This window comes from Panthera uncia, assembly GCF_023721935.1.
Source record: "Panthera uncia isolate 11264 chromosome A3 unlocalized genomic scaffold, Puncia_PCG_1.0 HiC_scaffold_11, whole genome shotgun sequence".
Lineage (NCBI taxonomy): Eukaryota > Metazoa > Chordata > Mammalia > Carnivora > Felidae > Panthera > Panthera uncia.
In genome coordinates, this window is record NW_026057578.1 from 85,404,788 (window position 1) to 85,419,698 (window position 14,911).

The following is a 14,911-nucleotide window of genomic DNA, read 5'->3' on the forward strand; positions in this document are numbered from 1 at the left end:
GCTGGGGCATTAGCTGATATAGGACACTCACAGTTTCTGACTATAAGCACAGGTAGATTTTTTTCTGAACTAATGACTTGCGTCATCCTCAAAATGCTGTGACATCTGCTTCCAGAATATGCTCACTCTCCTGACTAAGAAATTGTTCCCTGCCCCTAGAAAACCAAGCCTAGGAGGTCATTTCATGACAGCCAAAAATTCTGTGCCTTCTTCTCCCTATGCTAGAGCCAGGATCTCCCCTAACTCATAATGTGTAGACTCCAGCCTCTATCAGGTTGGGCCCTCATACCCTAAAAGACTGGAAATCATAGCTCTGGGGGAAAAAGCTGTGGGCACCCAAGTGGTGGCAACTGTCTATTACAGCCTATATCTATCACCAACATAATCCGTGGTCACCGAGAGTAGCAGCTATACAGTGGAGGCTGGGTGGAGCAGGCTATCACTCCAGGGTGACAAGCTGACCACTTCCTCCAGGACAACCGGGGACTTCATTCTGTCTCCCCAGATGGCTCCACTCAGTCTGTAGAGAACTTAATTCCTCTGCCTTTCTGACTGTCTTGGGGAAATTTCAGCTTTCAGAACCTTCTCGATAGGGAAGAAAGGGCCAGCTCGCGCATGAGAATTGACCCTGGAGTGTGAGCATGTTTACCTGTCCCTGTCCCATTAGCTTTAGGCCACAGACCATGGTTGGTTAGATAGATAACGAAGCTAGCTTGCTACTCCAGAATGTCACCACCAGGTTTCAGGCTCCAGAGAATTCTTCCTGCGGCTATGAGAAGGGGCAGGATGTCCTAAGTACCTCTCCTCCCTACTAGAATGCTGGCTTCGAGAGTGGGGGTGGGGTGGAATTTTATGTTTCATTCACTTTCGAATCCTGAAAACCTAGAAGAGTGCTTGGTACACGGTAGAGGCACAGTAAATAGTCCTCGATTGCATGAATATTGATAAAAACTAAAAGTCTTCAGGTAGACTTAATGGTCATGAGTCTTTAGACATTAAAGTAATACTAAAATACATAAATCAAAAGCTATTAGAAACATAAGAACATGACAAGATAATAAACATATATAATGTTCTACATGGGAGAGTTAACACAAATAAATCCTCCTAGAGAAATTGATAGGTTGTATGGATAACATATAAATAAGGATATTGAATGAAAATCACAAGCCTAATCTAATAAATATACCTGTGGAATATTTATAAAAAGTGAACAGATACTACTAGGCCATCAAGAAAAGCTCTGTAAATTCTGCAAAAGTGGGACATATTAATATTGGCTGCTACCTTTTTTGCATAGGCTAGGGAAACCATAAAACAAAGAATAGGAACACATAAAAAGAAAACAATAAACCCATCCCTATATATCTATATTGCTATAGTACAAACTACTAAGGAATAAACTATCAGGAAATCAAATCGTGCAACATAGGTAAGTCTAAAAATAATAATAACAATAAAGGTATTTAAAAGAAATACAGCAAGGGGCGCCTGGGTGGCTCAGTCGGTTAAGCAGCCAACTTCGGCTCAGGTCATGATCTCGCGGTCCATGAGTTCGAGCCCTGTGTCGGGCTCTGTGCTGACAGCTCAGAGCCTGGAGCCTGTTTCAGATTCTGTGTCTCCCTCTCTCTGAACCTCCCCCATTCATGCTCTGTCTCTCTCTGTCTCAAAAATAAATAAACGTTAAAAAAATTGTTTTTAAATAAATAAAAGAAATACAGCAAAATGTTATTTCAAGCCTGTGATAGAGGAGAAGTTTCTAAGATCGATAAAAAGCTAAGAAGCCATAAAAGAAAAGGCCAAAAGAAAAGCCAAAAGGAAAATATGAATACGAACAGATTAAAGTCCTACTCAGCCAAAGGTATCATACCAGGTAGAATAGATTTCCATTTCTGGTCCTAATGGAGTAGCTGGACCAGTCCTTTTGCTGTCAGCAACTGGGAAACTGGACAAAACTCATGAAACAATTGATGAACAATTGTTTTCAGACATTGGACAATTGCAACCCAAGTTCCTGGCTAGGGAAGCAGACAGGCTGAACCCACCAACCCCCTAGGATTCTTCCTGGAGGCTCCTGCCAGACCCCAGTGCAGGGAGGAGGGTCCCGCCCGCACAGGGAATGACAGTTGCACTAAGTATGGAGAGAGGAAGATGGGAGTTGGAGGAGACTGAGAGTGCTAGGATTTGGGGAGGAGCATGAAGGAGAGGCAGTTGTACAGAGGAAGAGCCACAGAAACCTACATTGGGCTCCCTGTGCCTGAATGCATAGGACGGGATTCCACAAGGCCGGGCAAAGAGCTGCTCTAGAAATTCTCATTCTAAATTGAGCTGGCAGAGATCCCAGTCCCTGGAAGGGGAGTGGGACCACGAGAAGAGGCCAAAGCCAGAGATATGACATCAAGAGGAACAGTCGGGAAATGAGATGAGGCCAGCCACAGGACAGAAAGAAGTTTTTGGAGTGTTTTAAAGGCCTGGAAAAATCCAGCTCCAGCCCCATCTGCAACAAAGGAAATGCAGGAACACCTGGAATGACTATTACTTCTTGTGAATTCGTACCCCTGTAAGATGTCCCTGTGGTTTGTGTTAAACTTCTGCTGTTTTTCAAGGAACTAACTAAACATTCATAGCTATAAAGCCCTTAAACAAAGATATGCTTATTATACTTGATATGACAGAAGGGACATTGAGGAAGGAGACCAATCCAGGGAGAACAAAGGGTGGTGGCCGTCACAGAGACAAGCACAACGCTTTTGTGCGTTCAGTATTTATTGAGGACCCGCTGTCTGACAGGCCTGTGCCGGTTGCTGAGGGGGATACAGAAGCACAACAAGCCTCTGGTCCTGAAGAGCCCTTGATCCCATTGGGTCATGTGGGGTAAATATGTTTGAAGGGTTACATGAAAGGACAGAGCAGGAAACACAAAAGGCCAAATGGAAAGCCCCAGAGAACAAGCTGGGTTCAGAGGTTCACAAGGCATCAGGTCGGCGGGGGAGGGGTGGTAGGGTGGGTCCAGAGCTGGCAGCAGCGGCCACGTTTCAGATCTGGCCTGTCTCAGGCCACATGCTGGTTGATGGGCTTCTTACAGACCCAGTGATAGGGGGTGTCACAGTGCATGTCATTCCACTTCTGCTCAATATGGACACAGTCTTCTGTCTGCCCATCCTGGTGCCGCCAGTTGTCTGGCTGATTTGTGCCCCAAAACCTGGAAACAAGACAGCTTTATTCCGCCAGACAAAGGAAGTGTCCCTTCCCCCGACTTTGGTATAAGGAGCTGAAGTGACATGGGTCCCTAATCTCCTGGTGGCCACGGATGGGGACAGAGCTGGGCCCAAGGGTGCCCTAAGGGTGGCTCTGTTGAGGTTGCCTTTAGTTACTGAGGGTCAAGGGATAGGAAGGGTGTCTGAAGCTGTAAGCCCCCACCCCGGAATTCACATCCAGATACCTTCTGGTGAAGGCAGGGCCTTCAAAAGTTACAGGATAGGCAACAAACAAACAAAGAACAACAACAACAAAAAAAAGGCAGGAAGACCCACTCATAGGCCACTTGCCAGCCCCAGGACCTGTCTTGTTCTGATACCCCTCTGTGGAAGGGTCCACACAAGGACCACAATTATGCACACCCCGCACACATCATACACATCATACATACACACATATCATACATACATACATACCACACATCACACATACATCACATACACAACCATACATCCACTCTTTATACACACATCACACATACACATCATACACATATATCATACACAACAGTAACACTTACTGGGCAGGAATACACACACAAGACAGGGACATGCAAAAGTCTCTAGCCAGACCTGCTCCAGACTCTGCTTAGGACAGCACCAGATAGTGCTGGACTCACACTCTGCTCCGGAAAGCATTGAATGGTGTCCCGTCCACCCAGCGCCAGAAGCCCTCCTTGCCCCTGTCAGTGAGGCCAATCCAGTGGTGAGAGGTACTCGTGAACTTTACCAGAAATTCCTGCAGAGAAAAGGCAGTGTTTAATCCTATGTGAGGAGCTCATTTTCCCGGCCGTATGGAAAAGGAGTCTAGGCTGTCCTCTCCCTGGTCCTGGGGCATGAAGCCCACTCCTCTGCAGGAGCTGAGCCCCTTCCTGCACCTTCCATGGTTTGTCCAGAGTTGAGGGCAGGATCCAGGTGCCCTCAGAGAAAATCCGTCTTCTCCCATGTTGACGTGATGAGTGTGCCTTCACTGGGACAAAGACCAACCATGCAATAAAAAATAGCATGGCCTTTGACAGATATACAAGAACAGCCTCAGAAGAACCACAAAGGATGGGCAGTTCTGTAAGCTGAAATGGACCAAACTCATTATGGTCCTTTGACAAGAACCCTAGTAAATTCTGGTAAGGACCTTTGGCAGATGGGCCACCTAAGGTCCATATTGCCTTTGGTGGTCCTCAAACTTCTGTGTCTGGCTTTCCCAGGAAGCCTGGGTCTCCTGCTCATGGTCCTTCCACAGCCATTGGATTAACTGGTGTTAAACTCGGGACTGACAACTAGAGCAGACGCTGAGGGGGAAGTGAGGAATGGGGAGGGACATATGTTCCCAACACTTTAAGGGCAGTCACCCATGCCACCTCTCTTTGCCCTTCCTCACTGTTGACATCTGTGGGCCTCTGGGTGTCTCCCTCATTCATCAAGAACATCGAGGTTTGCTGTCAGTGTTTTCACCTCCAGACAAGGCACTCGTTGCAACCCAATAAACATCTGCTCCCTGACTGACAGAGGAAACATGCAGGAAACAGCCCAGGCTACTGCAAGAGGAGAAAGGCCAAAGCACCAAGGTCCCTCATCCCACACCAAGCCCATCAGCACCACCCCAAGCCTGCAGCTCTCACCTGCTCCTCCTCAGAAGTCACTGAAGCCAGGTGGGCTCCCTGGGACACACAGAACTGCTCAGCCTCATGCCAAGACTTCTTGACATGAGAAAAGTAATACAAGCTCCCACTGTAGGCATTCCAGCCTTGCAGGATCAGCTGAAGAAGTTGATCTGGAGCAAAGGTTGGGGAGGAGAGAGAACCAGGGGCTGGATGTGGATGCCCCAGAGCTTCCCTTCCTGACCTCTCCAGGGACTGGCCACCAAGAGTCACAGGCCCACACAGCGCTTGATGCCCAGTGCTTGGGGGCAAGACCTGGGAGGCTGCACCCCCAGTCTGATACCCAGTACAACAGAAAGCAGCCCAGGACACCTGGCTCCATCTCTCCAAGGATCTTCAGATAGCTTTGTTACCTAGGCAACACTTTCTTTCCAGACTCCTGCATTCTGGCTCCACTACCCTCTTTCCCCATTCACTGCTATCACCTGACAGTCCTCTGCCTCTCAGTTCCTGCCATCTCCCTAGAAGACTTCACAGCCATCCCGTGGTGTCAGCCATTTCCTTGACTTCATCTCCATCCACTTCAGCTGCCCATACCCCAGACCATACTCAGGACCTGGTCTACCTGACCTCCCAATGTCAAGCTCTAGTAGCTCATTCCATGAGCACAAGCATCTTGTGTTCTCAGCTCTTTCATTCCTCCCCACTATAACGCTCTGCTTTCTAACATCATCTGTACCACAGCTATTTGAAATGGGGCCACAACAGACTCGCTTATTCATTCATTTATTCTTTTGTTCAACACCCATGGTTCAGTGTTTTTTAACTTCTGTGAACCAGGGACTGTTATACAAAGACCAGTAAGACATGATTTGTGCCCTCAAGGAACGTACAGTCTAGTAAACAAGACAGATGTAAAAAGGGTGTTGAAGATGCATTCATTGAAAACCATGTGCATGCTAGAATAGAAGCATAAAAGACAGTCTGGTCTATTTCACCTGGGCTGCAAGTGATGCTCTCAGGAAGGACTCGTACGTAGGTGAGATTCACTTGAGCTAAGTCTTAAAAGACTGAGGAAGAGTTTGCCAGTTGGTCAGTGCCAAAGAGAGCATCCCAGGCAGGGGAAAAAGTAGACACAAAAAGCATGGAGGTGTGAAACAGCATGGCGTGGCCTGATCTGTTCAAGTGCTTGGGATGGTCAGTGCATAAGGGACAGGAGACAAACTTGGACAGGCTCACCAGCACCATATCATACATGTCGTATAAAGGAGTTTGGGGTTTTTTCCCCTTGTGAGCACAGGGAAGCCCTGAAGTGTTTTAAGAAGGATAGTAGTATGCTCAGATTTGCATTGTAATAATGTCAACCTGGTGACAGTGTGGAGACTAAATAGGAAGAAGCCAATCCTAACCGGGCCAGAGATACCAATTAGAACATAGTTGCAAATGTCTCAGTAATTATGGTGAGTGTGTAAACCAGGGGTTTCAAAGAGTGGTCCCAGACCAGCAGCATCAGCATCATCTGGGAATTGGTAGAAATGTAAATGTCTCAGACCCACCCAGACTGGCTGATTCTGAAATTGTTTCTTAACAGTTGGTAGGTTTTTTTTTTTTAATGTTTATTTATTTATTTTTGAGAGAGAAAGAGACAGCACAAGCAGGGGAGGAGCAGAGAGAGAGGGAGACACAGAATCCAAAGCATGCTCCAGGCTCTGAGCTGGAGCTCAGACCCATGAACCGTGAGATCACGACCTGAGCTGAAGTCAGATGCTTAACCGACTGTGCCACCTAGGCATCCCAACAGTTGGTGTCTTAACAAACCTTCTAGGTAATCCTGTTGTATTCCAAAACCTGAGAACCGGTAGTCTAAACAGGACTGGCAAACTGCAACCTGCAAGCAACCTCTTTTTATAAATAAAGTTTTATTGGAACACAGCCACATTCTTTATATACATCTTTGGCTGCTTTATTGCTACAGCAGCAGACATGTTGCAACAGAGCCTGTTCATCCAGAAGCCCAAAATATCTACTATTTGGCCCTTTAAGAAAAAGTTAAACTAATGGTTCTCAGTCCTCACTGCCCATTAGAACCATCTAAGGAACTTTTTAAAAAATTCTAATGCCCACACTGCATCCCAGATCCCCAACCCCTCCAAAAAAAGTCAGAGTTCTGAAGGTGGGTCCCAGGCATCACTAATTTGTAAAGCTCCTCAGGTGATCCCAGTGTGGCCCCAAGGTGGAGAAACACAGGTCTATGCTAAAGCAGTAGGTAGACATAGGACAACAGGGGGCATTGGAGGGACATTACGGAGGGCAGACTTCCAGGCTCTGACAGACCAGGAATCCTCAATGCTGCCTGCCAAGCCCCTCATTTGTCAGCTCTCTTTAGCAGCTGCTCAAACTGTCCCCTCTCCCATCCTTAGCAAGTGACTGCCTACCCTACCTAGGAAGAGGCACCACTAAAGCTTGGCTGCCTCAGTTTCCTATTCCCACATCTGCAAACCTACTGCCACACCTCTTCCTCCTAGCCTCAGAGGTTCAAGTATTTATTGTCCCAGCGCTTCAAGGTGAATTCCCTCAGCCGTGTATGTCATTCCCAGTCTCTCCCTCCTCCAACCTCCTCCCTCTTTGCTGGCTCCTTTCTCCCATCTTCAGACCAAGCCTATCCTCTTAATCTAGAAAAACCCTCCCAAGGAAGTTCACCAAAATGTTAGCAGTGGGCTCATACAGAAAATATAGAACTTTTCATGGAAATACAAGTGGTTGTTTTCTCATCATTCTCTTTCTCAATATTTGCCACATTGTCTATAATTAATATGGAGGTTTTATAATGTAAATATCGATTATGTGTTTTTTTCATCCCTCCCTCCACCATGTCACCCCCTCTCCCCCACAGCCTCCTCTGCTCCTCAGCCGAGGTCCTTGAATGGCTTGTGCACTTGAGCTCTCATTCACACCCTGCTGATGGTGGTCTGGCCTCTAGGCCACACACAACTCTCCACTGGAACTTCATTACCAGTGACTTCTTAATTGCCCAGTGTCAGCGGGTGCTTATTGGTTATTTCATATGACCTCTCAGGCATTCGCTAGAACTAGCTCCTTCCTTCTTGAAGTTCCCTCCTTCCTTGACTTCCCCAACTGCACATCTCCTGGTTCTATTCCTTCCTCTAAGACTGCCTTTTCTAATAGTCTCCTTCAAAAACTCATCTTTTCCTTCTTGCCACCTGAAGGTTGACTTTCTGTTTCTGCCCTCAGCCTTTTTCCCACAAAGCATTTTATTGTATGCAATGCCTCCTGCCTCCACCGACACCCACTGCCACAACCAGAACCAACATAACCACAGCTTCCACATCTGTGTCTGCATCCAGGGCCTAGTCACCTACACTCCACACAGCATGCAGATGACAGCCACTTGAATATCCCCAAAGCATCTCAGGCTCAGCATGTCCAAATCTCACTGCTCTTCTCCCTTCTTTTATTCCCTCTCAGTCAGGAGGCCCATCTAGTCAGCCTCTTTGAAGCCCTTCAATAGACCCTCATTTCCTAGAAGATGCAACCCAAACTCAGAAGCCTTCCACATCCAGCTGATATGTCTCCAGGTCTACCTAATGATTTTTTTTAATGTTATTCATTTTGAGAGAGACAGAGACAGAGAGACAGAGCACGAGCAGGAGAGAGGCAGAGAGAGAGGGAGACACAGAATCCTAAGAAGGCTGCAGGCTCTGAGCTGTCAGCACAGAGCCTAATGTGGGGCTTGAACTTATGAACCTTAAGATCATGACCTGAGCCAAGGTTGGATGCTTAACTGACTGAGCCACCCAGGTGCCCCTAGCATAGTGATTTTCAAAGTGCAATCATCAACCCATTCATGGGAGGCATCAAGGTCTTTTGGTTTTCTGGGGTTTTTTGTTTTTTGTTTTTATAAAAGATTATAGGGGTGCCTGGGTGGCTCAGTTGGTTGAGCACCTAACTCTTGATTTCAGCTCAGGTCATGATCTCATGGTCATGGGATCAAGCCCCATGTTGGGCTCCATACTGAGCATGGAGCCTGCTTAGGATTCTCTCTATATATCCCTCTGCCCTCCCCCACCCATCAAATAAAAAAAAAATAATAGATTATAAAATATCAGAGTGCATCCATGTGTTAAAATGTTTGCTTTTGAAATGTGTGTGTGTCTGTGCGCGTGTGTGTGTATGCATATGTGTGTGAGAGAGAGAGTGAGAGAGAGATACACATAATTATACTGGGTCACAATATAAAATTAATTTCAGGCTGTGCTTACATTCCAAACAGTTTTAAAGCCACCATCCTGGCCCCTGCCTACTAACCTCTCATCAACTGCCCTCTTGGCCACAGTCCAGTCACAGAACTGCCTGAAGTTTTCTGAACCTCATGGTTTCACATCTTCATGACTATGAACCTGCCACCCTCTTACCCTACTTGTTTGGCAAACACCTATGAGTCCTTCAGGGCCCAGTTCAAGGGCCATCTTCTCTGCAAAGCATCTTTTAATCCTTCGTCCTCCAAAAAATTTCTTCCCCCTCAGAAGATCCCTTGTCTATATCAGAGGACATCAACCTCAGAAGATCCTTTCTCCCTCCTCTTTGCTCCTCTCCACCCCAGTTCCTAGAGCTGTCCCTTACCTAACACCTCTTGCACCTCTTTGCATATCTTCCACACATCGTCCGTTTCTCAAGTATTGTTTTGTCACTCTGACCAGATGACAAACAACTTGAGAGCAGGGTCAGCTGCCTTACGCCACCTTTACCACTGCCTAGGATTCAGCCCTTCTCCAGCACCCAGCCTCCTTCCTAGGGGGATACGTGCTGAAGTAAGCAAAAGACTGAAGGGACAGAAGACTCTAGCCACCCAAAAGACTATATGTCCCGGCCAAGCCCTCGCCTCCCACTTACTTTGTGTCCTCTGTAGCTGCTCCTGGGAACCAAAGGCCACACGGAGTGTCTCCAGGCGACTCTGCTCCTCCTGGATTCTCGTCGTTAGTGTTTTGGTGTCCTGTAGATCCCCTTTTAACCTCTGGATCTCAGCACTGGCCTTCTGCAGATTGCTCTCTAACATCTGGGTCTTGGAATCTAAGGCTGAAGCAGCCTTCATTCCTTGTTTTAGGGTCTGTATCTCTCTGCTGGCATTTTTCAAATAACCATTTAACACCTGAATCTTGGAATCTAAGGCATTGGAATTTTCTAGCTCTGTTTTTAATAACTGGATCTGAGCATCTGTCTGCTCTAGATGGTGGCTTGCTTCTTGGGTCTGGGCAGTGACAGTCTCTAAATCTCTTTTTAACGAGTGAATCTCATCACCTGCCCTTTTGAAATGATCTCTTAATAACTGGATTTCAGAGCTGGCATTGTCTAAATGGCCTTTCAGAAAAGTCTGGGTCTGGGAGTTTAAAGCATTTGCATTTTGCAGGCTTCCCTTTACCCTCTGGATCTCAGCATTGGCTCCTTCCAAACTGCTTCTTAAAACCTGATTTTGGGCCCTTAAATCATGGACACTATCCAACTGGCCTCTCAAAACATGGATCTGAGCATTAGCATTCTTTAAGCTACTGTTTGCCAGCTGGGCCTGGGCATTTGCCATTTCCAACCCTGCCTTCAATATCTGAATTTCAGTGTTGGCATTTTCTAAGCCTCCATTCAACATGTGGAGATCAATGCTGGCATTTTCTAAACTGCTTTTTAAGAAACTGTAGGTCTGGGAATTTAAAGCATTTGCCTTTTCCAGATCTCCTTTTAGCTTCCGGATCTCAGCACTGGCACCTTCCACGGAACTCCTTAACATCTGGGTCTGGAAAGTCAAGGTATTGGCAACCTGTAGAACTCCTTTTACCATCTGGATGTCAGCACTGGCATTTTCCAGATGACCACCGAGCACCTGGATCTGAGAACTGACATTGTCCACTCTACAAGTCAACGTCTGCATCTCCATGCTCCAGGTGCTGGAATTCTCCACGTGGCTTTTAAACATCTGGATAGTCTCTTGCCACTCTGCCACCCTGCCAGAGTGGTGGGAATCTGGAGGGAGTAAAGGGAGAAGGTAGCCACAGAGGCCAATTGCATAGGGAAGCATTAATTAAATGGGCCAACCACAGTGTTCTTGACATTTCTGAGGGAAATGTCTAAGACACAGCGCTAAGTGCTCCTTAAGCTGCCTCCTGCTCACTGCACCCACCCAGACCCTGGGAATGAGCATGCTGAGATTGTGAGCCAAAAATTTAAATAAATAAAGGCCTATTTAGCTGTCCCCCCATGAACTGAGGGGCAGAAGGATTAAAATACTTGCCTATGTAAACTAGCTATCAAGAAGAATCATGCTGGTGAGGCGTGGATTATTTTGCCATTGTAATTGAACTTGAAAGTAACTGATTATATCATTTAGAGCTGCTGAAGCTTAACTCCACTAAAATTTCACTATCAGATGGGTCATTATGAAAAAGAAAATAGGTATGAGTAAAGCCCATGTTTAGTCTTCCACTATATTTGCACACCAAGCACAAAGCCTCTTGATTCATCATTGTTACTTCTTAAAAACTGTGTAGACAACAAACATAGTTTTCTGATCACAAATTCCAGAAACTCAACAACATAGGTACCTGTTGGGTTCAATGGGTACCTGTTCAATCCACAGGGCTATAGTGGAGACCCTCCGGGTGATACTAGACCCTAGAACCTTCTTAACGGGCTGGCACACCCAATGTTAACATCAAGCAAGAGTCCCAACAGAAGTTGAGGATATGGGACACCTGAGTGAAAGCCCTGATCATTGGGGTGATTCAGGGAACTCACAGCTCCTTTCATCTGCATGGTCTTTCCCACCAGACCCACCTGCAGCTGCCTCTGGTCCTCCTAGCACCCGTTGCTCACCTCACAAGCTAAGACCTAATCTCAGACTTTCATGGTCTAAGACTCTTGATTCCAGTCTTCTCTCAGGAATAGAGTGAAGAACCCAAGTAGGGAGGGACCCTATGCCTCATGCCCTATCTAGGTAAGTGTATGAGGCCTCAGCCACTGTGCTGAGGCCAGGCCAGGTGGGGCCAGGTGGCCTTTGAAGATGCCTTGTAAAGGTAGACAAATACATCAATGGAACAGAATAGAGAATCCAGGAGTAGACCCACATATATATATATGGATAATTGATTTTCAACAAAGTCACAAAAGTAATTCATGACAATCTTTTCAACAAACAGTGTGGCAACAATTGTCTATCCACATGCAAAATAAAAATTGACTTCATCCTCACACCATTATATAAAACTCAACTCAAAATTGATCATAGGCTTAAATGTAAAGCCAAAAAGTGTGAAATTTCCAGGAGGAAACATAGGAAAATGTCTTTGTGACCTCAGGATAGGTTTCCAACATGAAACCAAAAGTACAATCCATAAAAGAAAAAGAAATTGATAAATTAGACTTTATTAAAATTTAAATTTGGTCAAGAGAATGAAAAGACAAGCCATAAACCAAGAGAAAATATTTGCAAATTACATGGCTGATAAAGGACCAAAAAGAGTACATACTATATGATCAATTTTACATAAAACTCTAGAAAAAGCTAATTAATCTATATTACCACAAGTAGATCAGTGGTTGCCTGGGGAATAAAGGGAGGAGGGGAGAGGGAAGGATGACAAAGGGCACAAGTAAACTTTGGGAGGAGGAATATACTCATTATCTTGATTGTGGTGATGGTTTCATGGGTATACATGTAAGTCAAAACTTATCTGATTGTACACTTTCAATATTGTAATTTATTATCTGTCAGTTACACCTCAATAAAGCTGGTTTTTAAAAAGATCATGTCTTTCTGTAAGAAGACTGGAACACATTCAGGGGTCTGGGGGCATCAGAGAGAGGCTTCTCCTAGAGTCTGGGTATCTGAATGCCCCAGCTCCCCCACCCCACCCTGCCCTGTGGCTACTCACTGTAGGGTTCCACAGGTAACTGGCTGGTGGTGTTGTCCTCTCCGGCAATCATGGCGGAAAACTCTTGGAAAGAGTCATATGGCTCCAAAGGAAGTCTTGGCTTCTGTAGAACTGAGACACCCATTCCCGAAGGGTCAGCACAGGCTCTCTGCACTAAGGCTGGGAGAACAGGCTGCCCCACCCCCCCGGGGTTCGAGAAGGAGGGAGATGGCACTAAGGACCTCTCAGACTTTCCTCCATGGGCCTCGGCTCTTGGGAGGCTCCCCTTGGACAGGGACCTTGGATGAGTCCCAGGAAAGATCTGGTTCAGACCTGGGGCCAGAGACAGACTGACTCTTCTGGGAGTAGAGGGTATGCATCTGGTCCCTGTGGGACTTCTATGCAGGAAGATGGAGAGAGTTGGTGGGGGGTCAGGTCACTTAGGAGCTTACCCATAACAAAGAGAACCACCAGCAAGGAGGCAACAGTCACAGCCATAACCGCCAGGGTGGTCTGAACAAGCCTTGGCCTCCTGGGGGCTGCAGGAGCCCCTGCCGCAGAGTCCAGCCCTACAAGGGAGAAGCCAGTGTACAGGAGGAGAATGTGTTGTATGGGCTGGACAGGATGCGCTCAGTCTCTTGGACTGTCCGATGAGGATAAGAACATTGGCCACACTTATCATGCAGGTGGGAAATAAAGCACTTGGAAGCGTTTGCCAGAGCTAACTGGGGGTGTGGTAGCAACACAAAGGTAAAGAGACGACCACAACCCAAAACCTAGAGGAGGTGCACAGGGCAGAACCCAGCACAGAGAAGGGCAACAAACATGCAGTGTGCATGAAAGAAGAAAGGAGGGAGACAGGGAGGGACAGAGAAGGAGCCTGACCTCTGAGTCCCAGGGCTAGGCTTGCTCTTGGACCCTGACCAGAGCAGGACTCACAGCCCTTTGGGACCACTGCCTCGCCCATAACCTGACCCAGGTCAGTGCTGGAGCCTCCCTCTGCAGGGTCATAAAGCCCTGCATGGATGTCCTATGAGTGTGGAGGTGTGGTTAGGGATAAACAGTGTACAGAGAAATCTATTCCAAGGCAGAGAGACACCAGTCTGGAGCCCCTGAGGCCTTGTGGGGCCAGCCCAACACGCAGAGATGGGACTCAAAACCAGGTCCCTCTGAATTCAGTTTATTCTTTCTATTGACAGGTTGCCATCCCCAAGGAAAAGGGTCTGGGGAGGTTCACACAGACACTAGGGTGTGCGCCAGGCTCTCCATCCTCACCTAACCCACCTTCAGCCCTTGCCTGTTTATTCTGGAGGCTGAGACAGTGAGGAGCCAAGCTCTGGCCTGCCAGGGAGGGGCTGGGAGACAAGCAAGCCAATTCCTAATGAGGATAGGCTCATGCCTCAGTTTTCTCACCTCTGGGCTGCAGGGAGACACTCTGGTTGTCTGTGAAAAAGTGGACCTTGTCACAATTCATATCTTCTTCCTTTATGCTCCAATGCTCCTCCCTGCCGCGGACTCCAACGGGGCTGTCCGGTGGGCCAGTAGGGATAGGAAGCGAAGCTGAGATACCCCGGACTTATATGGCCCTACGTAGGGCCTGACCATCCTGGAAGCTCTGCCCCCCTCCCCTGCTGATTCTGCAGAATCACCCCAGTGGTGTCCTTCCCCTCCAAGCTCCCAGGCGCCAGACTGCCCTGCCCTCCCCTCAAGCCTATCACCCCAACCACCACTTTCCAGGATAGCTCCCAAAGCTAGCCTCAAATACTGTTTCACTGGCCTCCGGAGGGGGTGCAGGTCCTTCTCAGCTTCGTAGAAAAACATCCTTGTGACCGGTGGCTGATTCTTAATCCTAGCCCAGACCCTGGAAAGTAACAGGAAGTCAGGTAAGGGGAGGAGGAGCTGGGTAAGAGCAGCAGGGATTTGCAGGCCAAAGGTAGGGCTGAGGTGACTCTTGCCCACTTAGGACTTCACAACTGGCAGGGGAGGGAAGGGTCTGTAGTAGAATAAAAAGTATATTTGGTCTTGGGGCACCTGCGTGGCTCAGCCAGTTAAGTGTCTGACTTCGGCTCAGGTCAGTATCTGACGGAGCCCTGCACTGAGCTGTCAGCTCAGAGACTGCTTCAGGTCCTCTGTTCCCCTC

General features: G+C 47.3%; 1 protein-coding gene across 1 annotated transcript; it reads right to left on the minus strand.

Moving 5' to 3' along the window:
• Positions 1-2,731: 2,731 nt before the first annotated feature.
• CLEC4F (C-type lectin domain family 4 member F) lies at positions 2,732-14,483 on the minus strand. The gene is made up of 7 exons (XM_049651648.1): positions 14,185-14,483; positions 13,224-13,340; positions 12,793-12,903; positions 9,767-10,885; positions 4,877-5,028; positions 3,878-3,996; positions 2,732-3,202 (listed from the first exon to the last, which is right to left on the minus strand). Exons 1-7 carry the CDS (start codon positions 14,243-14,245, stop codon positions 3,052-3,054), a joined length of 1,830 nt encoding a protein of 609 aa, XP_049507605.1. The 5' UTR covers positions 14,246-14,483; the 3' UTR covers positions 2,732-3,051.
• Positions 14,484-14,911: the final 428 nt, after the last annotated feature.

Bases quoted from the DNA above. Each gene is read 5' to 3' on its own strand.
- CLEC4F (XM_049651648.1), bottom strand. From the start codon at position 14,245: ATGAATTGTGACAAGGTCCACTTTTTCACAGACAACCAGAGTGTCTCC. The intron at 5,029-9,766 runs GTAAGTGGGAGG...CCTTTGCTCCAG, and splicing joins GCAGCTACAGAGGACACAAA to ATCAACTTCTTCAGCTGATC. The intron at 3,203-3,877 runs GTGAGTCCAGCA...TCTTGTTTCCAG, and splicing joins AATGCTTTCCGGAGCAGAGT to GTTTTGGGGCACAAATCAGC.